General features: G+C 46.5%; 3 protein-coding genes across 7 annotated transcripts; 1 reads left to right on the top strand and 2 right to left on the bottom strand.

Moving 5' to 3' along the window:
- Positions 1-2,116: 2,116 nt before the first annotated feature.
- LOC136456905 (uncharacterized) lies at positions 2,117-5,935 on the bottom strand. Its single transcript, XM_066456908.1, has 2 exons — positions 5,557-5,935; positions 2,117-3,161 (listed from the first exon to the last, which is right to left on the bottom strand). Exon 2 carries the CDS (start codon positions 3,159-3,161, stop codon positions 2,307-2,309), a length of 855 nt encoding a protein of 284 aa, XP_066313005.1. The 5' UTR covers positions 5,557-5,935; the 3' UTR covers positions 2,117-2,306.
- A 362-nt stretch (positions 5,936-6,297) lies between these two features.
- Positions 6,298-10,611, top strand: LOC136456904 (uncharacterized). Of its 4 annotated transcripts, none has more exons than XM_066456906.1 (13): positions 6,317-6,780; positions 6,858-6,923; positions 7,309-7,374; positions 7,461-7,536; positions 7,950-8,024; positions 8,384-8,481; positions 8,641-8,714; positions 9,061-9,151; positions 9,222-9,379; positions 9,625-9,667; positions 9,821-9,886; positions 10,070-10,147; positions 10,331-10,611. In XM_066456906.1, exons 1-13 carry the CDS (start codon positions 6,466-6,468, stop codon positions 10,403-10,405), a joined length of 1,281 nt encoding a protein of 426 aa, XP_066313003.1. In that variant the 5' UTR covers positions 6,317-6,465; the 3' UTR covers positions 10,406-10,611. The 4 variants fall into 4 exon arrangements, 2 of the variants coding, with proteins under 2 accessions (XP_066313003.1, XP_066313004.1); XM_066456907.1 differs by having other exon boundaries at positions 6,504-6,715; XR_010759603.1 differs by lacking the exons at positions 9,222-9,379; positions 10,331-10,611 and having other exon boundaries at positions 6,298-6,780; positions 10,070-10,141.
- A 559-nt stretch (positions 10,612-11,170) lies between these two features.
- Positions 11,171-14,613, bottom strand: LOC136456906 (bZIP transcription factor 12-like). Of its 2 annotated transcripts, XM_066456909.1 has the most exons (4): positions 13,538-14,600; positions 13,365-13,436; positions 12,766-12,795; positions 11,171-11,420 (listed from the first exon to the last, which is right to left on the bottom strand). In XM_066456909.1, the coding sequence occupies exons 1-4, from the start codon at positions 14,156-14,158 to the stop codon at positions 11,340-11,342; spliced, it is 804 nt and encodes a 267-aa protein (XP_066313006.1). In that variant the 5' UTR covers positions 14,159-14,600; the 3' UTR covers positions 11,171-11,339. The 2 variants fall into 2 exon arrangements, with proteins under 2 accessions (XP_066313006.1, XP_066313007.1); XM_066456910.1 differs by lacking the exons at positions 11,171-11,420; positions 12,766-12,795 and adding an exon at positions 12,831-12,902 and having other exon boundaries at positions 13,538-14,613.
- Between the last annotated feature and the right edge of the window lie 12,454 nt (positions 14,614-27,067).

Below are 27,067 nucleotides of genomic sequence, written 5' to 3' on the forward strand. Positions count from 1 at the left end.
AGGCCACGTTCAATTTACCCAGAAATCAATTTTTTAGCTTATTTTTTTTAATCAAAACAATATTTTTCTTTTACAATAATTCAGCCACCGAACCGGCCTAAAACGACAGGTGGGAAGGGATGTTGTAGATCTGATATAGTATAATCACCTTAACGTGACTGATCATGTGTCGGAGCATGTGGACGTAGGGTGACATGACCTTCGCGCCTGAGGCCCTGAAGCCTGAACTGCTCGTGGGTCTCCTGCGGCTCATCTCCACCGGCGCGGGAGCAGCGTCACGTCACCATGGATGCAAGTACCTCATCGCGGATGACAGGAGGGGTGAGTCAGCGAGACAACTACTGGAGCGAACCGAGCATACCGAAAGGCAGATAACGGGGGGATTTCCTTTTTTTATCAATAATAAAGGAACGCGAGGGAGCGAGTCACGTAAATTAGGATACGGCATCACCGGGGCTTCTAGTTTCTGAAATAGACACGTGGAATCGCACGTATATAGAACATGTAGAATCCAAAAGAAACACACACAATTGCATGTATATATATGGAATATATAGTAGATAGAAAATGTGACGCTTAGAAAAAATCACGTACACAAAGGGAACAAGGGTTTCCATCTGACGGAGGAAAACAGAAAGAAAAAAAAAGAACCAGAAAAGAATACTTGGACGGAAACGTATTCCACGGAAACAGAAGGTTCGATGGCTGAAGCCGAAACACCACGGTGGCTGAAGCCGAAACACTTTAGGATTATTAGTTTGGTGAGAAATTTTATCTCTTTAGTATTAGGTATAGATATGGATAAATATATATTGAAATTATGGACTGAGATAAACAAGCAACAAGAATAGCACGGGACAAAGAAAGGAAAAACAAGGGCAACAAGATCATTTTACATGAGCCGTCCACAAGTTACAACCAATGTGTCATGCCAGCTCCGTGCAAATATAATTAAAAATTATGACTTGTTATCTTTTCAGCTACAAAAACTTTCAAGAAGATTCGTTTGTGAAGAGTTGTCATCCGAAAAGATGGCAACAAGATCCATTTAGATGAGTTAGAGCTAGTTAGTAGTTAAAGCTAAAAATTATACTAAATCACTTAGAGTTTGTTGCCTTATAACAAGTCGAAGACTTTAAAGTCCTCTTAAAAACTTAGTCTGCCTATTCGGATGTGTTAGAATGTCACACCCAATTTTAAGGATAAAATTGAATGCACTAAACTCATGTGTGCTCAGGGATCAGTCACACACATAAATTGACAAATTATAAAAAGTATCATCATGGTGTATCTTACATCATGTTTAACAACAACACATAGTCTTACACAACACAGCGAAAGATAAAATGATAACTCTCTCGTGAAACTCCATCACAGGGAAGGTCAACTGGTTGACCATATGCCTAATAATCCTCAGGAAACTCCTCATACCCATTGCCATCTGTTACCCATCCGAGATTTTTATCTAAATATAGAAAGTAAACAAGCATAAATACTTTCCGTACTTAACAAGATAACATGGGGTTATGTAGCTCAAAAAGGATGACACTAGTTTACTGCAGTTAGCACTTTTAGTAAGTCAAGATTTTATTATCAAGTTTAATCAAGTTATGCTTAAGCTCCCATTTATACCCACATAATCAGATATCAGAATCATTTGCATCATATTATTATCGTATACCATCATAAATGAACCACAGTGAGTAACCAATTATTCTGTGAGTTCAGTAAATCTATACCAAGAAATCTGTCATAACTCGAGTTTCAGAGATCCAACAGAGGTGTATCAAGAATGGTTAGAAAGCTTAGGAGATCAGCTACAACTTTTATTTGATCACTTTTACAGATTCTGACATACACATGGTCATAAATAGGGCTAAACCGAATCTGTTCTGGGTTCCAGTCTGCGCAGGAACATCAACTTGTGACAGCTAGATCTCACAAACCTGAACAACATTTGATGTGATTCCAGAGACATTTGAAAGATACAGAAGTGTAGATATCTCCACAAAAATTTCAGAATTTTTGACCGCTCAGATTTCGAGATACAAAATAAAGATCACAGGCTGCTCCAGAAAACAACACAGCAGAGATAAGATAAAACAAACCATCTGTATTAAGATTTCATCTAAACTTAAGGTTCCAACCTAAGGAAGTTGTGGACATGCCCACAAACTTCCAGCAAACAACCAAACTCCAAATCAATCAAGTTCACAATTAAAAACATCTAATCATCAAAGCTCACAAGACCAACAAGTCTAAACATGACTCACGAACTAACAACGTTGTAATCTTAAACAAGGCACCTAACACCTATGGGCGGTGTCAATCATGGTGAACGACCGACGCTTCTTCTTGTAGATCGGTGGCTGCCCAAGTTGAGCATGTAGTTCATCAACTTGCTTCTGGAGGTGTCTCTCGGCCCTCTGTGATGCACGCAGCTCTCCTTTGACTTCTTCATCCACCCCCTGCATGGCATGGACATGCTGCACTGTTGCTTCTAGAGTTGGGTCACTCTCTGGTGGAGCCAGGACCTGCCAAACACCCTCATGATCATTGCGAGGAAGGAACCTGAAACGATTCTCCCTCATGGCCTCAAAACGACGGCCATGGTAGTAGATGTAGGCGTCCTGCGCTGTATCTTCCATGCCATCCAATGCATGGGCCCTTCTGGCAGTGGCACGGTGGACAGTCTCCACCTCATGTCCATTCTTTATAGCATTCCATGCGGTGACAACCAGCTCTACCTTCCAAAAGGCTGCCTCCAAAGGATGCTGGTACTCTGCACAATGATAGCTGATGGAGGCGTGCAGATCGGGGTAATAGTCATCCAGCACATGGGTGAGGAGGGTGTGGTAGTAGGCCGTCTCAAGGGTTGGCTTGAAGTAATACTTGCACTTCCAGCCTATCTCCTCATCCACCACAGGGACAGCTGGGGATGGCACAGGTGTAGGTGAAGTAGCTAATGATTCCTCGGGTGTAGCTATAGTAGGATAGACTGATGCAACAGCTAGAGTAGGAGAAGGTGCAGGTGTCGGGGTAGCCATCTCCTCATCATCGGAGATGATCACAATCTTCTTCTCCGCCTGTAGAGCACGTGGGGTGAACAAGGCACGGTAGCCTGCAGTGCTGAGGCGGGCGGTCTTCGGGTTATGAGACATCTATAGATTTAAAGTGAGATAGAATTAGAATCAATAATTTTATATAATAGATTAATGTATGAAAAGCATAAATATTTTAATAAAATAACAAGAATAAGACAGTAAGCAAGAAACCAGAGGAGCAAAGATGCTAAAACGACCGTTTCTAACTAGGCTTGCATCCTACAGTCAACACGGCTCTGATACCAATTTGTCACACCCAATTTTAAGGATAAAATTGAATGCACTAAACTCATGTGTGCCCAGAGATCAGTCACACACACAAGTTGACAAATTATAAAAAGTATCATCATGGTGTATCTTACATCACGTTTAACAACAACACATAGTCTTACACAATACAGCGGAAGATAAAATGATACCTCTCTCGTGGAACTCTATCATAGGAAAGGTCAACTGATTGACCACAAGCCTAATAATCCTCAGGAAACTCCTCATACCCGTTGTCATCTGTTACCCATCCGGGATATTTATCCAAATATAGAAAGTAAACAGGCGTAAGTACTTTCCATACTTAACAAGATAACATGGGGTTATGTAGCTCAAAAAGGATGACACTAGTTTACTATAGTTAGCACTTTTAGTAAGTCAAGATTTTATTATCAAGTTTAATCAAGTTATGCTTAAGCTCCCATTTATACCCACATAATCAGATATTAGAATCATTTGCATCATATTATCATCGTATACCATCATAAATGAACCACAATGAGTAACCAATTATTCTGTGAGTTTTTCGGACCGCTCGTGACCGTGAGCACGGCTGTTATAACAGTTTGTAACCCTCTGCAGAGGTGGTGCACATTCACCGCGAGTCGTGATTCCCATATGCACATGTTAATTACTCCCATGTCACTGCCAAGGTGAGCGGGCAGGGTACACTATGAAGCCATTTCATAGGTTTCTCTAACAAGTTGGGGCCGCTAGGTTTCCTCGGCAGGCAGATGTAGGAACCCCCCTTTCGTATGACACATATCCATTGCGGCTATACACATAGGAACAGAGACAGCCCTATACCCAACGTGGCAAGCCCCTTTTGCGCCATAAAGGTAACCTCTAACAAGCTAGAAAAGGTTCTATTACTGAGCTAAAGTCAGAGCCATATGACTCTCGCGGTTGCACTGTCAGTCCTAGCTTTTGCCGACAGATAAGTCCTTATGGAGGGCCGAGAGCAACATGATCGAAAGTCATTTGCTCCTTCGCCCTATGGATCAGTTGTTATAAAGCATGTTTTACCTTTAGTTCCATAGAACCATTAACCATTGTATAGATCACATTCAGTTAGAGCACTAGCAATCTACCCATATGCAATTAACCCAAAGGAGTCAAGGGAAACATGTCATCAAATGACTAGGATGTCCTTATGGTTATCAAAGTTAGACACATGCACATGAGTAAATGATTAAAGTGAATAGGACATCAAGGTAGGCCCATGCTATACTTGCCTTGGCTAGCAAACTTCTGCTGATCCTGCTGGTCGTCGAAGAACTTTTGGTCTCCAACGTTCTCCTCACCGTCTGAACACGACCAACACGGCAACACACAACATTCCAGGAACATTCATGCAAAGCAACAATCCTACGATTAGAACAGTACACCAGCAGTATAGAAAACAAGATAAAATGTTTATGAAAAGAATCTACGTCTCGCTATGATCACGTCAACGCGAAGTTCACGAAATTCGGAGATAAAACGCGAAAGTTATGAATTAAACGGGATTTTCTATAACACTTTATTGAATTAAACCTAACCATGAAATTTAAAAGTTACAAACTTGATTAGCAGTGGTACTAACACATAGATTACGAAATTACGAAGCTAACGCAATTTGAACGGGTTAATTCGGAGCTAAAACGGAGTTTTTATGAGCAAAACAAATCTAGTGGTATTTCTGTAAATACTGAAAACATATTTTGGACTAAAACAATGTACTTTATGTTTTCAAAACGAGAAAGCGTACTCTGAAAACTGCGCTAGGGACGACGGGTTCAATTTGTCTGAACCCGAGGGACTCTTTAGCAAATTTACACGCGAAAGGGTATCTTGTAATCATGGCCGCAGATCTGGAGATGGACGGCTGTGGTGCCTTGGAGGAAAGTTGGCCGTCCGGAACAGTGCATCCGCGGCGGCACAGCCATTGCCGGCGGCGAGAAGATCACCGGCGCGCGCGGGATTCGGCCTACGGGCCACGGTTCGAAGAACCGAGGACACCGGGAGAAAGAGAGGGAGCAGGGGAACTCAGCCAGGCTGACACGACGGCCGGAGGACGCGGATGAGGCGACGGTCGCCATGGCCGACGGCGAGAGCACACAGGCACACGCGGCAAAGGCTCTAGAAACCTCAAAACTTGAAATAAATGGCATGGGGAGATAGAGGGGAACAAGGGGGTTCTCACCGCGGGGAAAACGAGCGGAGACGGCGGCTCGGGGACGGCTGACCACGCGGAGGGCGGACGGCGGATTCCGGCAAGCGCTGCGGCGGTTGCTGTGGCTTCCTCGACGCCTGGCGAACGCGAAGAAGAGAGCGGGGAGGCAGTAGGGGTGCGCGCGGGGGTCTCGGCACCCTTTTGTAGAGGCCGGGCGCGGGGCGACGCGCCCACATCACGAGGAGCGGGCGTGGGGCGATTGCGGCATGGACTCGCGCGGCGGTTGCGGGAGGTGGGGGACGGCGCCGACAGGTGGGGCCGGGTTGGCAGTGGCTGAGGCGCGGAGAAAGGAGCGGCAGCGGTCGCCTGGCCGAGCTGGGCCGACCCAGGAAGGGAAGAAGGGAGGGCGAGCGGGCCGTGGGAAAAGAAAAATGGAGCCAGACCGAAAGTGAAGAAAGGAAAGGGGAGAGAAAAGAATTCCTTTTCTTTTTTTTTCCAAATACATTTTCCAATCTCATTTTCAAGTTGAATTTGAATTCAATTCAAATTCTAGTCAAAGCCAATCATTACAAAAACAAATGTGCAGCAGCATGAATGCATCAACATGTTACCAACCTTATATTTGATTTTATTTTCACAAAAAATATTTCTTTCCTATATTTCAATACCCACATAATAACATAATTAAATCGAATTTTCTTATTTCAAAAGACTGAAATTTTTTGGTGTGATATAGAAGTATGTCGGCTAATTCTTAGATAACCTTTTTTAGTAATAAATAGCATTTGCAAGAGTTTTTTTTATATAATTCTCTAAATCATCGTATAAAGAGTCATTTCTCCAATAGTTTGAGTTTCTTCATAACCAGCGAAAAATCCAAAATAAAAAATAATCATATTTGGTGATCTAATTAAAAAGTTGTTGGATTTTTTAATCCTTATGAATCAATGTAAAGTGATTTTGCTTTACTTAATATCCCTCGTTCAACTCGGCAACTCCGACCTTGGGGAGGGAGACGGGAGAAGTGGGAAACGGGGAACGGCGAGAACACGCGGATTTCTGCGGGAGAAGAAAAAGCATGCGGTCGACGGTGCTGGTGCCGCGGAGCCTGCGGAAGGCGTCCGTCCCGCCGGCCCTGCTCTCAGACCCGACGCCCGGCAGCCTCCAGCCCACCCGCCTCGCCGCCCATGTAAGTATGCACGCGAGCGGCCGTCCCTGCCCACCGGCACCGCGCAATCTCAGCACGGGCACCTCGTAAACCCTAAACCCTGCAGCTCGAGTAGTCGAGTTCTTCTGATTTACCTCTTATCATCGGTTTCCCCGCTTGTCAGGTCAACGGTGCCGGCTCCTCGTGCTCTGTCTACCTCGCCTCTGGCTGCCGCGTCTACAGGATCGAGGTTTGCGTCCGCTGCTATTGCTCCTCATTTCGTACAACTGAACTATTTTGCAAATCATGCTCGCCTGTAAACAAGCTAGTTAGAGTGTTCGGCAGTGATTTGTAACATCACCCCTTTGGATATAATTTTTTTTTTGACAACAACCCCTTTGGATATCATTGTGGTAGATGTTAGGTCCTCAATGCATTGGGCTTGGAAATTGTGGGTACTGAAATTGTTGTGTGATTGTCCAATTGCCGATTTCCTGTTGATGTTAGAGATTACAGTGGTGAGGGTCTGAGTGAGGTATGTTAGTAGCAGAACGAGAATGTGTAGCCCATTTCACTGTTTTTACAGTGACATTTTTGTGAAGTTGATTTTTCCTCTCTTTCCTTGGATATGAAAGATAAGCCTTGATGGTGCGATGCTGTCCAAAGGAAAGGAGAGCCTTTTGATTCCTGATAATGCACAGGTATGATTCCATCATTCTCAGGTGTTCTGTTTCTCTCCCTCTGTCTTTCAGTTACGCTTATTGAAAAAAACAATTCTCTATGGAAGGTCATAAGTTCGTCTGTTGTGGATCGCTGCCCACATCGTTCTGAGATCCAGAGTGTAGCTCTCGCAGAGGGCGAAGGTGCAGTCTTCAGCATTTAATGATAACATGGTGCAGAATCTTATTTCTCAAGTTAAAATTATAAAATACGGTAGTTGCAATAGTCCTTTGGGAAACGTTATAATATGCATCCAAGTAGCCACCAAAATCTATGCTGAATGCATCGACATCTTATTGTACTGCTTTTGAGTTCTTATCCACCTTTACCAGCTGAAACTATTATTGATATTAGAGAGCCTGCATGAGTAGCATGCCATACATACATTATATTATAGCTAGAGGAAATGATATTAGATCAGCATTTGCTTCAATTTTTTCTAGCAAGCATTGCCTACCATATCTAAAGTTTTCTGATGATGTGGTTTGTTGGATCTTCAAAAGGAATTTTGGCTATTTAGCTGGTTTCAATCCTTTTGTGTTTTGTGGCATTCCAGATGACTGTTTGGTTCTTGGAACGGTTGACTCATATGGTCACCTTATTGTATCTTGTTTGGACATCGTGGCTGATGGTAACTTCACTATCTTGTCTTAAACATGGTGTGAATAAATATGAAAAATATGTAAACCATTGATTATGTTTTTGCTTCTGCCAATAAGAGAGCTTGTTGTGTAGTAATGGATCCACTGTTTTAGCCTCTTTTTTCCATTTTGGTCATGGTAGATACCATATGCTCTAATCAAACCTAGTTTCAATGTTGACAAATAAGTTTCAATGTATGTTTTTACCATCGTTTGGAAGTCAAACCTAGTAATTTATCACAAAGTTGATCACATTCTCGAATGGTAATATGATTTTTTCTTTCAAACAAGTACGTGCTAGTTTCGATTTTGAAGGAAGATACAGCATATCAGTACTAAACTTGCTCAGACATTGACAGGACGTCCTATTCAGTACCACCTCGTGATTGTGGTGTTGGGGAAGGCAGTTGGGCTGGGATATGCTTTAGCCCGATGCAGCAATCCATGGTATATTTGTATTTTTTATTACATATTTAGTTCAATTTCCCTTGTTGACTTGTAGTTTGTAAAAACTTGTGATACGTTTTCTAGTGACCTTTGTATGGTTTAGCATAAGAACCAGCATGTTCACTGAGTACATAAAATTCATGCTATTGATCTTTTCAGGTAGCTGTTGCTCGTGAGTTGTGCAAGACCATTGATATCTATGATCAAGACATTCATGTTCGCAGTTTACGCACGTATGTTTACTCATGCAAGAATTCTGGCATTGTGCCAACTCGTCCAACTGCCTTCTTTTTCTATGTCAGATTCTGCTGATAAATGACACCCTTCAGATAAAATAAATGCTGACCCATTACATTGTTGGCTACAGCTAGTGCCTACACTACAGGCTACAACCTACCCAAAATGACTCTAGCTTACTCAATTGTTAACTCTCTTATATGATCTTTGCATGCCCAAACTTTATATTCAGAGGCTGCTGTGAATTCAACACGTAGACCCATGGGTCCTCTAGTAGCATCCATAATCTCACAATTATAGCCTGTAATTTGCATGATTTAGCGGGTAAAACTTAAATTGCAGGTTATGGTATCCATCTTCATTTAGCTTTGTTCAATGCTTGCCACAAGTGAATGGAAGTAGTTCTCTCTTGGCAATTGCGGAAGGTTCTCAGGTTAGACTCTAGCTCAGCCTTTGTTAAATTTGCTTTTTCTGTTGTCTTTCCTCATGGTAAATAGTTGCAGCTGAGCATCTGGGACTTAAGAATGAATAACAATGGGGGATGCGTACAACGCATTTCTGGATCAGTTGGAGACATTATATACTCCACATGTAGTTCGCCCTCAGGACTGATTGGTAGTGGCGGAACTGATTGTGCTGTCACCATCTATGATCCTCGCAGGTTGTTTCGATTGCTTTCGTTGAATTTTTAAGGAATTGATAAGCAACTGCAGATAATCACTCTGTCTGCATTTGTCATCCCAGTATCTTTTGTCCATTTTCCTTATTGTACCTGATACAGAGAATGGACAGAAAGACTGCAATAGAGCTTCTGGCCAAGGCTGCAAGCCTGCAATAGAGCTTTTGGCCAGTTGTCTGAATCAGTCCGGTTTGATTGATCAGTTTGGTGTCCATTTTTGTATGTAGGTGGTCTGCTCTGTCAAGATGGGTGGGCTGCTCCAAGTATGAGGTTTGATTTAATTCCTTCTGATTTTACTTGATGTATATGTAATGTTGTAATTTATTGCTGGAAGAATCTTGAAGTGCATAAATAGGAACAAGATGTTCATGCAGAAAATCACACGAAGAAGTTTTCAGCAAGTCTATTTGCTCTCCTGTGCAGATTACAGGCCTTTCGTTCTCATCAGTTGACCAATCTTTTATCTACGTCCAAGGTGTTGATTATGAGGTATACATCTGATTTGTATTCTGTGGACCTTGATCACATACAGCTTCAGCTATTAGCAGTCTGTTACTCTGTCATACTGTGTGAGATTGAAATTGGGATGCCTAATTGTATTGCAAAACCTCCATCGTGATAGTGTCATTTATGTTGAATTCTAATATAGGCTCTGTGACATACATACTGCAGATTACCTGTGGACATTGGAAACAAAGTGAGCGAGCATTCTCATTTCGAGGGGATTCCAACTGGTTGGGATTTTCAAAGGTATTCCCGTCTCCAGGCCCCATTTTTAAAGCCCAAACATAATATAAATACAGAATATAGGCTTGTCAGCAAATGTGTGCATAAAAATGCACAACTACCTGAATACAAATGCAGTCAGATGATTCTTGCGGCAAGGGACATTTTATGTTTTTGACAACCTTTGTTGTTTTCAAATTGCTGCAGTGTGCCAACAATGATGTGATAGCAGGGTGGTGCGAATCTGGAAGTATCTTCATTGCTGATGCTAGGCAGCTATAGGATCAATATCCCCTTCATCTGAGCTATAGGATCTATATTTGTATGTGTTGTGTTTTTTCATTTCTGTAAGAACGCGATGTTTACAGGACTTTAACTCTCCAGTACCCATTAGCATGCGAACTCATGCTCATCGGCCATTATGGTTCTTGAAAAACGTGATTATTCCAGATTTCATCCAGCAAATTGAATTGAATTGAATTCAGTCATTAGAAGGGGTATTGGGTTGTACAGTATCAGTACCACCAATCATTGCTATCTTTTATTAAAGGAGTATCAGCAGTCATCAAATCACGTCAACTTCGCACTTTATATTGAGTATTTTGATAATTCATGCACCAACAAACTTCAAATTTCGGAAGAGAAGCGCCAAGTTTTATCAGAGAAAAAACAGAATTGAACTGTGATATGCTGTCCTACACAAAGTACACGCCCCTGGAAGCTCCGTAGCATTAGGATGTTTCAATTTACTTTTTTTTAACATGTTTCAATTTACTTAGTAAGCTTGCTTAATTTTATCCAAGATAAGAAAAAAACAGATTTCAATTGTGATAAGGTGGCCTACAAACAGGTAGGTAGGCGACCCTGGACACTACGTAGCATTATGATGTTTCAGTTTGATTTCAAGGAAGCCTGCTTATTGGAGGAAGACTGTCCACTTCCTTGCTAAACCTACCTGCTAGGTTGACAAGAAAATCTAGAAAATAATCCAGGAAGAATGAAACACGACCAGACAGGAACAACCACCTTTCTTGGCCATGACTCGTGAGCACTCCTACATAATATGATTTCATTTAAGCTTTGTGTCGGCTAATTGCCCATGCTATTTCAGCTAAGGTACTACAACTAAGTTGGCGCATATAAATAGAAAAATGACATACAGGGGCAAATTCTATGTTATAACAGTAAGGAGACGGCGACTGAGCTTGGCTCAAATCTACCACTGCATTGAGTTCGTTCTTCTAAGATCTCGTGATGGTTTTTTCCTCAGAATGACGGGCGTCACTCGTTCCAAGAGCTGCATCAACCAAATGTATTCTTTAGAGAAACATAAAAAACAGCTTCCCCAAGAAAAGCGAATGAACATTGCTCAAGTCAGTAAATCCAAAGCCCAACTGAAGAGCCATAAAAGAGTGTGCTTAGTTAGAAGGCAAGGTTGGATGGAATCATTCTATTTATGTTTCTGGGGATATGACCATCCAAGTTGTATGTTTAGTTGAGTTCGTATGGTAGTCAATTTTTTTGGTAGGAGTGAAGGTGAATAGAATGAGAATAGTTAACTAAATCATGTCTTATAAATCTGATATGCAAATATTTAACCTTACACTTATAAATATTTTTAATGTTAACACTGTCACAATAATTACTAGTTAACAATAAACATATTAATTATCACTAATAATCCTCTGATCGACCCACTAGTTGTACACTAATCAGCACAACACTTGCCAATCATAATTTCATGATAATAAATACTAACTATTACAATATATATACTAACCATCATTAATCATTTAACTAATTATAAGTGGATGGTAAAAAAAAGATGGGATCCCCTCCTGAAAAAAAATCAAATGGAGGTGGATCGTTGTGATATGCTTCTTTCATAGTTCCATATTTGACCATGTGCCTAAACGGTGTGAGAAAAACATCATCGTCCCAACTCCTATTGATAGTGACAAAACTATACGATATTTAATTGCATTCGGCTTTAACTTGACAAATGGGGCTGCAACAGAGAAGTACTTTCACGATTGCAGGCTCAAGCCTTTTTTAAAACACAGGCGTATGCAGTTCACCATCTTGAGAAGCAAATGGCCCCAAGAGAAAGTAAAAGATGAAAAGGACAATCTCACACTTGTCATGTGTTGCTGCAATGCAATTGCAAGCTATCAATATCAAATGTTATCTATTTGCCAAACCACTTTGGCCAGCTACAAAGGAGCCTTAGGCACGTTAGCTCATTGGAGTGTCAAATAGGCAAAGGATACCAAACTTCCAGATTCGATAAATCATAGGAAGCTGCTTATTTTAAGAATGAACAGTGTCTGTTAACCATGATTATGGTCCTTACGTATGTTCTTGTTGAAGACAAAGTCTTCGCATATTTAGGAACCTGGGTGCTAAACTAAGATGAAAGGCTGCTTTATGCTTTCTGTAGTGATGGTTCAGCCATTCCAGATGTATATTATTTGACTAAATACTCCCAAGTATTGTATCCTAGACTGGTTTCAAACGTTATCCAACCAAATTTCAATGATCTTTGAATTTAATGGGCCATATAAACTAACATAATACATATATGCACTTCAAACCCATTTTATTGCAATATAGTCAAATTAACACGAACCAAAGAAAGTTACCTCTTTAAGTCGCTTCTGGTGCCGCTCTTCCTGAAATACATGAACATCAAAAGCTTATGATAAGGGAATGATAACATCATTTAGAAGGTAAGATGTTTGCATATAGATATAGATGAACATTCATGAAGCACTGGTCTCTGAAAAAAATGGTTTCACACACATTAAGATCATGCATAGCAGAGAAATGAACTGAATTGGGGAAAATAACATAAGGTGAGCACAACGGGGTTTTTTTCCTCAAAAAATTCAACCCAGTTACATCACAGGTAGAACTATGTAACGGCCCCCCCTATGTAACTATTACTATACATTTATACTACATGCATTGGGACTTACCATGTAGGTTTACATGATTTTTGTAAGATTTTGTATTGCGAGCTTGTTTTGGTGCTGTGCTATCCACTAGTCTAGAAGTCCTAAAAGGTTACTGAAAATAAGTGTCACCACGATACATTTTGGCTGCAGAACCCATCGCCAAGTGCTGTAAGAATGACATTTTGTGTTTGAACTCACCTAGTCATGAATACTTTTTTTTTTTTAAATCCTAGAAATACAGTTTCCCATACAAACCCCATGAATGTGTCAGAGTCGAGTGTAACCTGTTCTCTCAACAAGTCCGCATTCTCCTCCTCGAGCTGCGTTACCAGCGATTCTAGCTCGGCGATATAGGCCTTCAGCAACCGAGCAAAAGACAATCAAATTCTCCACTTACATTCGCAGAATTCGAAGCTTAATCACGTTAAACTGCAACATCTGTGCAGGGTGCACCCACCTGCTTCCTCTCCCGTGACCGGGCAGCAGACTCGCGGTTTTTGATCATTCGTTTCTGTCGCTGCATCGCAGCGCGATCCACTGGATCCATGAGCTGCCGCTTCCTTCCCCTCCCGCCTCCGCCGCCGGCCACACCCACGCCCTCAGTTCCGGCCAGGAACCCCATGACCGGCGCAGAGGGGCCCGAAATCCTAACCCCATCCTCCTTCACCGCGCCCTCCCTGGCCAGGAAGTCCTCCAGCGTCATCTCCGGGCCGCCCGTGCCGGCGCCGGCGCCTCCGGCGCCACCAGCGGGGACGACAGCCTGAGCTGCCACGGGAGCCACGGCCTCCCCGCTGCCACCTCCGCCAGTGATCTCCTTCCACACCTCCTCCGCCGTCTTCCGCGTGGCGATCTCCGGCGCCGGGGCCGGCGACATCGGGCGTTCGGGCTCCGACGCGGGCGGCGCCGGGGTGGGCATGTCGCCGTAGATGCCGCGGAGCAGCTCCTCCACGTTCATGGAGCCCAGCCCGCTGCCCCCGCCGCCGCCGCCGCCGGGCCTGCTGGCGGCCTGCGCTAGGCGCGCGAGATCCGAGGCCGTGTGCGACGGCGAGGACGACGGCATCACCCTCGACGACGCCATGCGCTTGGCGCCCCCGCGCCCAGGGCCTCCCCGTCCCCGCCCTCGCCGCGCCCTTGTCGTTTCCGTCGGATTATTTTATTCTCTCTCGCAGCTTCTGCTCTCGGAGGCTCGGTGAGACGAGGGGAAGGAAGGAAGGAGAAGGACTGAAGGAGCTGTGGTTGGTTCAGTTGGTTGGCCGGCTGGAACTCGGAATGCGAGCTAGGAGGACGGGAAGGCGCTCGGAACGTGGGGAAGCGCTGGAGTCGTGCCGCGTGCTCTCTCGTCTTTGGCCCCGAGAAGGATCAGAGGTTTGGTGGCGTTTACGGAAGTCCGGTCGGTGAGTGACACATGATTTGTGCGTGCGCGCCGGGACGGGGGAGTTTATAGCCGCGGTCACTCGCCACTTGCGCTACAGATGGCAGCTGGGCGGGCATGCACCGTGGTCCGTGGACATGGCTTGGTTGAGTCTGCAGTGCTTCACCGTCTTCCCGGCGTCCGACTCGGCAGAGCGGGCCGGCCGGCCCGCCGGATTGTTTATTGCGGATAGGTTCCGTGTCAGAGTAATAGCAAGGACATAAGACGAGGGATCCCCTGCGGGCGGATTCCTCTCGCTGAGCCGTGTCGGTGAGTTCGAGGCCTCATATTTCAGCATAGCGAAGCACGGTGGTCCGGTGCTAGTGCGCCGTGGTCGTGGCTTGCTGCCACAGGAGATCCCGGGTCCCCGCTCCGTAGCGGACGACTCGGTGAGTTGTCATGTCATGCCGAGTCCACACCTGGACGGCCGCTAGAAGCATCTCCACGCGGCGCGCGCCAGCGTCCGAACGATGGCCCGTTCGCTTGTATGAGCCGTATTTTTTCATCTTATAATAAAAAATCAGCGAACAGTGCCGATGACTGGCGGCTAGACACAGGCGGCCTTTTTCATCGCTCGTCTGCTGGCAGCGGCGGTTGCTATCAGGTCTTTCCTCCGTTTGAGTTTACTTTTTAGCAATTTTTTATTATAGTAAATTTGATCATCTATTTTTTCTTCTAACAAAATCTTAGATACTTCAATGTATATAACACTAATGAAGTATGTTTATTAAAAAATTATATATATAAAAACTTGATGTATCTAAAAATCTTTTACAGAAAAAAACATACGATTAAAATTGGTACAGTAAAAATTTAGTGAGAAGTAAACGAAAACGGAGGTAACAGTATCCACCTCGAACGAGGTGCGTCGAGGAAAACACCGGCGACAGCAACTCCTCTTGGCAAGTTGCAATGACCATCTTCTCTGGTATTTCTTTTTCATAAAATCATCCTGTTTGCTTGATGGTTTGAGCTAGGTTTATTCAATCAGTTAATAGTATTTTTCTTTCACAACAAACCAGCACCAGCCAGTCCAAACCAGCCCAGAAATCAACCAGCGAACACGCCAAATATAAAGAGTAACAAAAGAGTAAAAACCAGATGTAAATATTTGGAACCCATATCCCTAAAAATACATTCTTGTAGCCCCGAGCTACGACGACACAATCTAAAAAACCTGATCATTCTTTCGAGAGAACAGATTCTGTTAAATTGAGAGTATAATTATATTTTTGTTTACATTTAAGTCTTTAGATAATTATATTTCTATTTATGTTTATATTTGTGTAAGAAATATGATCTGCCAATGGATCAACGAAGATGACATCCTCTAGTAGCTCACTGGAAAAAAACCTTACTATGACTAGACTGGATGATGGAGGGTCCCCGCTCCTCCATGCTAATGTTGAGGCTTGTGTGCAGCCAAGGCAACCTAGAAACCTGGACCCTTTGGCTGGAACATAAATGATAACTAGGATAGGTTATAGTTATCGAAATCATGAGATGAAGCCACACGACACAACGAGAGGATGGGTTAGGGGGTGTTGGGTTTTAGTCGTTTCTAAAATTTATGTCACATCAAATGTTTAGAGGCTAATAAGGAGCATTAAATATAAATTAATTACAAAACTAATTACATAGATGGAGGCTAATTTTCGAGACGAATTTTTTAAGCCTAATTAATCTATCATTAGCACAGGTTTACTGTAGCAACACGTTGTCAAATCATGGACAAATTAGGCTTAAAAGATTCGTCTCGTAAATTAGTCGCAAGTTATGCAATTAGTTTCGTAATTAGTCTATATTTAATACTCCATACATGTGTCCAAATATTCGATGTGACATGAATTTTAGGAGGAGAGGAAGGAACCAAACGGGCCCTTAGTTCGTGTCAATATCAAACATGTCTCAGGAGTTTGGCACAATGGTTCGAACATCCTCGTCAGGCTCTAGCTTTTCACGCACATGCAGTCAGGGACATATCTAGATTCAGGAACTATTGATGTCACTAACATAGTTACGTACACATGTTGTGTCAGGTTCATAAACTTGGGGTCTCTAATGGACCCACTTTTCTGCAAAAACTCGATCCAGCAGACGGCGCAGCGACAACACGCGTCTCTCGGTCCGGCCTAGATACATAATGACAGGCCGGGAGAATGATCCGGTCCCCAACCGGAAGGCCTGGCCAAGGTGAGGACACAGTCCGACTCCGACCTCCTTTTCCGACCGGAGATACGTCGGACCTCTGCTCGTGGCTCTTCCCGACCGATACGGTCGGGGCCGATTAGGAACGACTGACCGAAGACGCTCGTTTGGTGAGGGCCCGAGGATCAGGCGGAGCAGATAAGGTAAGGCACTCAAGTCAAACCATAATGTCGAGAACCGTACCCTGCCATACCCTACGCACCTGCAGGACGGTGCCACCAGGCCATGCCAGATGAGCACTATGCAACATTCTAGGCGTGTTAGAACACAAATAGTATTGTAGGCGTCGACGTTTGTCATACCAGACAAACACGGTAGAGCCTACCACATGCATCTGGACATAAACAATATTGTGGGCACCGACGACCGTCTCATACCCGACGGCGTGGGCAACAAGACTAGGTAGCACACGTATATATTCTCTCTCTTTCTCTGACTTGTAAGGCCATCCCCTTTGACTATAAAAGGGGATGAGCTCTCTCCAAAAAAGAGGACTCTCTGGCTCTTTGGCTCTCTGGCTCTCCTAAAAAAAGAGAAGGTAGACGATTCGAGCGCTCGAGGACCTGAGAACTCGAATAGCTCAATAGCTCTAGAACTCTAAAGCTATACAAAGCATACGCTCCAATACTTAGCGCACGTTAGAGCCCCCGTCACTCTCGGCCCTTCAGTTCAGAGTCCGACCGGGCCTTTGACACCCCCTTCTTATTCCTACTCGTTTGTAACTCCACAGCAAACTTTGAGCACCTAGGCTCAGGAATAAAGTCTCTGACCGACTGAAACTGGATGTAGAGCACGTTGCCTGAACCAGTATAAATTATGTGTCATTGAGTGCTTGGCCACATCCGATCACAACGCACGGTAAAACTACAAATATTTACTTGTTGGTCATTTTTCGCACCGACAGTTGGCGCTATCCGTGGGGAGGACGCCATGCGTTCATGCTTTTGGTCATCGAATGGCCCATCTTTCCACCATCTTCATCATGGCGGGCTCAAGCGATACGATTCGCTTTGGCTCGCTGGAGTTTCCCACGCTCCCGCCTATTGGGATGTGGGTTCCTCCCGTCTTCGAGCTGCTCTAGACCTTTCTCTTAAGAAGTCTGGACTTCATCGCTGACCAGCTCGGCGTACTCTGCCTCCATGAGGAGGCACTTGTCTCGGCGCCCACTGGAGGAGGAGCGCCCTCCGCTGGCCCCGGGCCACTTGACGACCTAAACATCGACACACCGGTGCTTCGCCTCGAGCCCATGCTGGGCTAAAACTCCACGGTGAGTAACGTACATATTGTTCTTTATTCACTATTTAACACCTTCCGCCGACTCTCTAGAGGGACCCTGTTATCCTCACCATGACTGTCGTACGACCGGTTCCCCTATGGCTTCGCGTCCCCCGTGGACGTGTGCGCGTGGGGGCTCCGAAGGATGCTGACGCCGCCCCTCTCACATCCAAATGTGAGATGACGAGGTCAAATGTGATGGCTCCAGCATCGGTGATGTTGTGGCACCTAGCCACCCTCTGTCCTAGGAGTACGCTATGGCGGACGCCCCGGGACAGCCACCGGTGGTAGCGAAATCTCTGTAGACTCACACCCCTCCGGACCCTCATGCGAAGGCCCTCGCGCGTGCGTAGGAGCACGGTGAGGAGTTATGACAAAGGCAGCAGAGTTAGCCGCCACCTGCGCTGGCACGCTCAGCGCAGCACGCTGCCCCACGTGCATGTAACCTAGCAGCAGTGCTCGGGGTCGCACCCACCAGGTCTAGCATAACATCCTAGACGGAGGGAACGACCCCCCCATAGTTTGCTCGGGCTAGCCAGAATATCACTGTTGCGGTGATGCTTCTATGCGACCTTCCTGAACCTAACGACCCCCAGGAACAGGTAATCAACCGGAACCTCCAGGGGTTGGTGGAAACTATCGCCGTTCAATAGGCAGAGCGTCATGACATCGGCTCGTGGTCTCTTGCCCCACCGGGGGAATGGGGCCACACCAGTCGAATCGCTCCATCCACTCACCACTATAGTTGTTGGGCGTGGGGCAGCAGGCTGTGGCTGCTCCACAGCCTGACCCGACGCCCGCTCCACACCAACCACCTTGCACGGATGGCTCGGGCCAAACCATGACGCTCGCAGCGTCATCAACAATCGATGCTATGCCCAGCATGATGATGATGTCCATCAAGTGGCAGTGAGAGTAGGCGGCACGAGCCCCGGTCTGACCATCGAGGAGTGCAGGGACATGCATCACAGGCATGGTGGCTGACCAAATGATCGGAGCCCTACTGAGCTAGAGGAGTGGATGATGACCACTTCATCATTCAGTATCTCCCAACAGCGTTTTCGATCGTCCACCAACATTGCCAGATATACCGAGGAAACAAACTTCGGTATATGGCTTGAAGACTTTCGGCTCGCCTGTTGAGCCAGAGGAGTGGATGATGACCACTTCATCATTCAGTATCTCCCCATCTGCATGGGGGAGCATGGCTCGAATTCCTCCTGCACGACAGCATCCGCGACTGGGCGGATCTCAAGAGGGTCTTCGTAAAAAAATTTCAGGGGACATATGTCCGTCCTGAGAATTCCTAGGACCTCAAGAGCTGTCAGTAGGAGCCTAACGAGTCCCTATAGGACTACATCCGTATGTTCTCAAAGCGGTGCAACTCCCTTCCTAATGTCGTCGATGCGAACGTCATCAGCATGTTCCTCTCTGGGACAACCTATGAGTCCTTGATCCATAAGCTTAGCTATATAAAGCCCCATACCACCCGTGACCCGCTCGACATCGCCATGAACCATGCCTCCAGCGAGGAGGTGATTAGGGTGGTCTTCAGCGGCGGTTGGGATAGGGGCAAGGCCTAGCGCGAGGACCAAGGTGAGGGCCCCTCCACGCAAAAGGGCAAGAAGAACAAGAAGGATCAGCACCGACCGGCCAACCCAGCTTTGGTTGCCACAACTGATCATGCGAGCAAGTAGCCCCAGTAGGACCAGCCTGACCACTTCGACAAGCTCATGGAGAGTCCATGCACCAACCACACCTACCCCGTCAAGCACCTCTACAAGGTCTGTGAGCTCCTCAAGCGCTTTCTACAACAGGCCGGCAAGCCGAAGGAAGGGAAGGGCAAGGAGAAGGCGGCCAAGAAAGGAGACATGGCAGGCAAGGATGATGACGGCTTCCCCAACCCCGAGGAATGTCTCATGATCTTTGGGGTATCTAACGCTATCCACTCCAAGCGCCAACACAAGGTATGCTATAGAGAGGCATGTGTCGTCGAGATGGCCGTCCCCTTTTTCCTTAGCTGGTCGGACTCCCCGATCACTTTTGATCAGAGAGACCACCCTTCCCACATCGCTCGACCAGGGTGCTACCCGCTCGTCGTCGACCCCATCATCCGCAAGAAGCACCTCACCAAATTTACCCAGACCCATCACCCGCGTGGGTAACAGGTACCCATCGGGTGACCCATCCCTATTTAACAATAACACAAGATCACAATTCACAAAGCTAACATCATAAAAAATTCAGAATGATCATGCAAGTATGCGGCGCAGGAAGCGGATGCGAACAGACGCGGAGACGCCTGGGTTGCGGCGCTGCTGAATGAGGAGGATTAATTGGAACGCTAGGGTTTTCTTCTCTATATACTATTTAATGACTGGATGGACCTATGTGTCATACACAAATGGGGGACCCATTGGGTAATGGGTTTGGGGTATACAAGAACGCACCCATACCCGCTTCACCCGATGGGTGAGGTAATCACCCAGGAACGTACCCGTGGGGGGCAAAATCCCCCAAACCCGTACCCTAATAGGGTTTTTACCCACGGGTAAATGGGTCGCGAGTACCTATTGCCATCCCTACTCAAAGCCCGCCAAGCAACGCTTGCGTCGCTTTGACGACGAGAGGCGTAGGGCCATAGGCGAGGAGATCGCCAAACTCCTAGCAGCTGGGTTCATCAAAGAGGTATACCACTCTGACTGGCTAGCTAATCCTATTCTTGTGAAAAAGAAGACTGGGAAATGGAGAATGTGTGTTGATTATATTGGCCTCAACAAGGCATGTCCAAAGGACCATTTTCCTTTGCCACGCATAGACCAGATAGTCAACTCCACCTCAGGATGCGAAATCCTCTCCTTTCTGAATGCCTACTCAGGCTGCCACTAGATCACGATGAAAGAGTTCGCCCAGGTCGTGACTTCATTCATCACCCCGTATGGTTCGTACTGCTACGTAACCATGCCTTTTGGTCTAAAGAATGCCAGCGCCACCTATCAACGGTGTATGCAGCGATGCTTCGCCGACCAAATCAACCCACCTGACCAGCCTAACCAAGTCAAGCAGCCAAAACCAACAATCATCGTCTATGTAGATGACATAGTGGTGAAAATGGCTCCGGCTAGCGACCTGATCGCAAATTTGGCCGCAACATTTGCAAACCTCTAAAGGTTCAATATCAAATTGAACCCCGAAAAATGTGTTTTTGGAGTTTCAAAAGGGAAGCTCCTTGGATACATCGTGTCTGAGCGCGGCATCGAAGCCAACCCTGAAAACTCACGGCCATCTCCAACATGGGCCTCATACGCAACGTCAAGGGCATACAGAGGCTCACCAATTGTTTGGCCGCCCTAAGCTGGTTCTTCTCCCAACTAGGGGAATGGGGAATGCCTCTCTATAAACTTCTCTAGAAGATAGACGCATTCATCTAGACAGAAGAGGCACAATAGGCCTTAGAAAGTCTCAAAGCAACACTGACATCGGCCCTAGTCCTCATCGCTCCTAAACGGGGAGAACTCCTCCTCCTCTACATCATGGCAAACAACCATGTTGTGAGCGCCGCCCTCGTCATCAAAAGGGAGGAGCCAAGACGCCCTTGTAGGTGCAATGACCAATGTACTTCATCAGTGAGGTACTCTCGATGCCAAGGCTTGATACCCCTAGGTGTAGAAGCTTCTGTACGCTGTTCTGATGGTGACCTAGAAGCTCCTACACTACTTCATCGACCATGAGGTCATGGTCGTCACCTCGTACCCGCTGGTAGACATCATCCGCAACCGTGATGCTGCGGGACGAATCTCCAAGTGGGCTCTCAAGCTCATGGGTCACGACAATAGGTATGTCCCTCGCACCACTATCAAGTCTCATGCTCTCACCGACTTCATCGCTGAATGGATGGAAGTCTAGCTCCTGACCCCGGACGTCACCCACGAGTACTAGATAATGTACTTCAATGGGTCGGTTATGGCGCCTGGCTTAGGAGCTAGAGTGGTTCTAATCTCCCCAGATGGAAGCAGGCTCCGCTATGCGATCCGTCTTCATTTTTCAGCCTCAAACAATGCCATGGAGTATGAGGCCCTCATCAACGGACTGTGTGTCACCGTCGAGCTCGACGCTACATGGCTGTACGTCCGTGGCGACTCGGAGTTGGTCATAGACCAAGTCATGAAGGAGTCCTCCCGCAAGAGCCCTCTCATGATAGCATACTGCCAAGAGGTGTGCAAGCTTAAGGACAAGTTCTGAGGTATCGAACTACATCATGTCCCCCAAAAGGACAATGATGCCACCGATTTCCTCGCAAAATTGGCTGCCAGGCGGGTTCCGTCTCTAGATGGGGTCTTGATCAATGATCTCCATGAGCCGTCTGCCCGCATTCTGGAGGATCCGATCTAGAGACACTCTGACACCAATCTGGCACTCGGGGGTTTCGACCTCCCAATGTGCCCCGACCTCAACCAAGTGCTCGGGGGCTCCGACCTTGGCGCCTCCATGACAACGTTGCCCGCCACGTCGCTGTGGTTGCACTCGATCAGGCTGACTGGCACTACTCACCTGCCTCCTCGAGGAGGCTCTCCCACTGGAAAGGACTGAAGTGTGATGAATCACTCGACGTGTCAATACGTTCATCGCCATCGGTGATAAACTTTACAAGCAAAGTTCGTCAGGAGTACTCATGAAGTGCATCCCGACCGACCAAGGGAAACAACTCCTCCTTAAGGTCCATGCCAGAATATGTGGACATCATGTGGCCCTGAGGTTGCTGGTTGGGAAAGCCTTTCGCTAAGGTTTTTACTAGCCCACTGTGCTGCGAGATGTAGAGGAGGTTGTCCGCAGGTGTAAAGGATGCCAGTTCTATGCTCAGGAAACTCATCTGCCGGCACAAGAGCTTCAGACCATCTCAATCACCTGGCCATTCATGGTCTTGGGCCTCGACATGGTCGAACCCCTCAAAAAGGCCTTAGGCGGCTTCACTCACCTGCTTGTAGCAGTGGACAAATTCACCAAGTGGATAGAGGCGAAGGCCATCACCAATATCTGCTCAGAAGAGGCGATCAAGTTCTTCCTCGACATCATCTATCGGTTTGGTGTTCCAAACTACATCATCACCAACCATAGAACAAACTTCACTAGGAAGAAGTTCCAAGACTTCTGTGATGGATACGACATCAGAATCGATTGGGCCTCGGTTGGGCACCCACATACCAACGGTCAGGTCGAGCGGGCCAATGGCCTGGTCCTCTAAGGACTCAAGCCCCGCATCTTCGAATGACTCAAGAAGTATGCCAAGTGATGGGTTGCAGAGGTTCCAGCGATCCTCTAGAGCCTAAGAACAATGCCAAACTGGTCCATAGGGTTCACCCCTTTCTTCCTCGCATATGGAGCCAAAGTAGTGTTGCCCTCCGACCTCAATCACGGTGCCCCAAGAGTAAAGGCCTTCGACCAAGACCAAGCCACGGAGGCTCAGTAGGATGCGGTCGACCTGCTTGAGAAGGCTCATGAGATGATCGTCATTCACTCCGCTCGTTACCAACAAACTCTCCGTAAGTACCATTAAAGAAAAATCAAGGGGAGGATCCTCGAGATCGGTGACCTTGTACTCTGAAGGACCCAGTCAACCAAAAAGATACATAAACTCTCTCCACCATGGGAAGGACCCTACATGGTTGAAAGCTCTAGTTTGGTTTTGGTAAATTGATGAAACCCTAAGTGCTAACCTAGTTTATCAAGTGATCATGAGATAGGTAGCACATTCCAAGTGGTGAAGCAAATGAAGATCATGACATGATGATAGTGATGCCATGGTGATGATCATGTGCTTGAACTTGAAAAGAAGAAAGAGAAAAACAAAAGGCTCAAGGCAAAGGTATAAATGGTAGGAGTTATTTTGTTTTGGTGATCAAGACACTTAGAGAGTGTGGTCACATTTAGGTTTGATACCGTACTATTAAGAGGGGTGAAACTCGTATCTAAATGCGGCTATCAAAGTGCCACTAGATGCTCTAACTCATTGCCTATGCATTTAGGATCTAGTGGAGTGCTAACACCCTTGAAAATATTTGTGAAAATATGCTAACACATGTGCACAAGGTGATACACTTGGTGGTTGGCATATTTGAGCAAGGGTTAGGAACTTCACCGATGGAGTGTCCGCTCATAGAGTGCGGACAGTCTGACGGTGCCACCGGCACCCTAGATTGAAAAGACAGAGGTCACTATAAGTGACCACTGGTCTCGATTGGACCGACGTGTCCGGTCAGTAGTAGCAGAGGGCGCGCAGCATCGGTCTCTGACCAGACGCTAGGTCACTCAGTGACCAGACGCTGACTGGGTGTGTCCGGTCGAGCATGATTGGACACGTCCGGTCGTGAAAAGTCATCTCTGGATGCTTACTAGAAACGACCAGATGCTGGGGTTCAGTGTTTGGTCACTTTGAGCTGCTGCGTCCGGTCGTCACTTGACCATTGAGATCAGGCGATCAACATTGGAAGAGAGGGGACACGTGGCACGCATCGCGTGACCAAACACTGAGGTCCAGCGTTCGGTCGATATGACTAGAGCGTTCGATCACCTCGTGTTGTGCCCAGTGAAGGGGTACAATGGCTCTATTTCATGGGGGGCTTCTATTTAAGCCCTATAGCCGGCTCAAGCTCACTCTCTTCGCCATTTACATTGACATAACAACCTTGTGAGCTTAGCCAAAGCCCTCCCACTCATTTCCATCATAGATTCAACATCTTTGTGAGATTGGGAGAGAATCCAAGTGCATTGCTTGAGTGTCTGCATCTAGAGACACTTGGTGTTCATGTTTTGCTGTGGGATTCGCTTGTTACTCTTGGTGGTTGCCGCTACCTAGATGGCTTGGAGCAGCGAGGATCGTCGAGCGGAGGGTGGTGATTGTCTTCGGCTCCGATTGTGGTGATTGTGAGGGGTTCTTGACCTTTCCCTGGCGGAGAGCCAAAAGGTACTCTAGTGGATTTGTCGACGAAATATGGTCGGCAGTCTACCTAGGGGTATGCCCAAGGTAGTAGATTATCAGCAGACAGATGCGCAAGCCCCAAACAAGACGGTGACGCAAGACAGACACGAGGTTTTATCCAGGTTCGGCCGCCAAGAAGGCGTAATACCTACGTCCTGCGTCTGATTTGTATTGCTGTATGTCAATGAGAGATGTTTTTTAGAGGGGTCCCCTGCTCGCCTTATATAGTCCGGGGGGCAGGGTTACAGATCTGGAAACTAATCCTAGTCAGTTACAATTGCCATATGTGGCCGGATAAGGATTCCTATTCTAACCGACCAAGATCCTGCTTAGTCACCAAATTCATCTTGATTCCTTGTGCGGGACTCCAATCAGGTTAACTGGGCTGCACGTCTTTCGGGTGGACCGAACCCATCGATCTGGGCCAGCCCAAACTTAGCCGTGAGGGTATAGGGGTTAATACCCCCACAGCTAGTCCCCGAGCATCATATATTATGCTGCGACATGCCATTTTAACCTTCTCCGACAAGTGAGGCTTGAGCCCTTGATGCCTCTGACCACCGTCATCACTGGAGAAGTAGGTTGTCCGAAGAATGTATGGTTCTCTTAAGAAAAAAGAAAAAGATTTCTTGTCCTGAGAAGTGTGCCCACTTGTATTTCTGAAAAGAAATGTAAGTGGTCCTGAAGCATAGTGTCCTTGAACATCAGAAGCATAGGGGTCGAAAAACAAACACATTCACTGCAAGGTGAAGTGTGCCCACTTAGTCCCCGAGCCTGGCAGTAGGTGGGGTAGGCACGTGGTGCCAGGGTCTAAAAAGAAATTCCGCTGAAGTTAATAATCCGATTGCCGTACAGGCAAAACAAGATGCACCGGCAGGTGCATCGTACCGACGTAGTCCCCGAGCTTGCTGGAAGGTGAAGTATGAGCCTTGTAGCAAGGTCTAAAGAAATGTCCCTCAACTATATGTGAGTACAAATCACATGTTGTCAAGGAGAGCAAAACTCCGAGTAGTGGTCGGGAGAGTCCCCGAGCACAACAGTAGTCGTAAAAAGTCATCGTGTTCGGAGCAATCCCCGAGTATAGTAGTGGTCTAGGCAGGCCCCGAACACAGTAATGGACTAGGCAATCCACGATCACGTGCGCCGCTTTGTACTATTATTTGGTGTATTTATTTGTCGCCTTATTCTGCCAAACCCAATCTGACACGTCTGGTCAAAAAAACAAACAGGTATAGCACGGCGTTCTGCCCTCTTACTCTTCCTGGCAAACTGTCACTTGTCACCTGTATGGTGGTGCGTCAGAGTGGGCCCTCTCACTTTATCATCGAAGAGGCGCGTACACTGTAAACGAAGGGGAAAGCTTCCCCGATCCACAACCAGGTGAGATTGTGGTTTTTGAAGATTTCTTCAAGCGGGGTTTTGGGATTCCAGTGCACACTTTCCTTTAGGGTCTCTGTTTGTATTACGAGATTGGGATTTGCAATCTGCATCCCAACTCGATTCTTCTTGTCTCCGTCTTCATCCATCTCTGCGAGGCTTATGGTGGCTTCTAGCCCCATTTCGACCTCTTTCGCCACCTGTTCTGTCTTCGGAAGAAAGGGAGCGGTGGCTCAAAGATTGCCGGAGGCGTCTACCTGAATCTGCGCGACGGCATGAAGGCTCAATACTTGCACTGCCCCTGGAACACCTCACTAGACGAGTGGTACAAGAAGTGGTTCTACATCCATGAAGAGCCAAACACCATCACCCTGTGCGACGTGGGGCTGATTCCAGAGAAGAGGAATAGTTGGTCGGAGAAGCCCGCGAACTTGGAGCAGATCGCCGAACTGCTCGGGATGATCCCGTGGGAAAGGCTTGATGGCCCAAGCGTGGTCGGCAACTTCATCAGCCGAAGAATCCAGCCCTGCCAGAAGAGGATTCATCCTGGCTTCGAGTACCAAGGAGGCGCTGATCCAACGAGGACCAGGAAGGAGCCGCTTGACAAGATGGAAATCAAGGCTAGGATTGGAGAGCTGTTCAACCTAGCCGATCCCAATTACGTCGGGCTGAACACCATCGAGCACGCCTTCAAGCAGGTGAGATTGTGGTTTTCGAAGATTTCTTCAAGCGGGGTTTTG

The sequence above is a fragment of the Miscanthus floridulus genome, chromosome 6 (genome assembly GCF_019320115.1).
Source record: "Miscanthus floridulus cultivar M001 chromosome 6, ASM1932011v1, whole genome shotgun sequence".
Lineage (NCBI taxonomy): Eukaryota > Viridiplantae > Streptophyta > Magnoliopsida > Poales > Poaceae > Miscanthus > Miscanthus floridulus.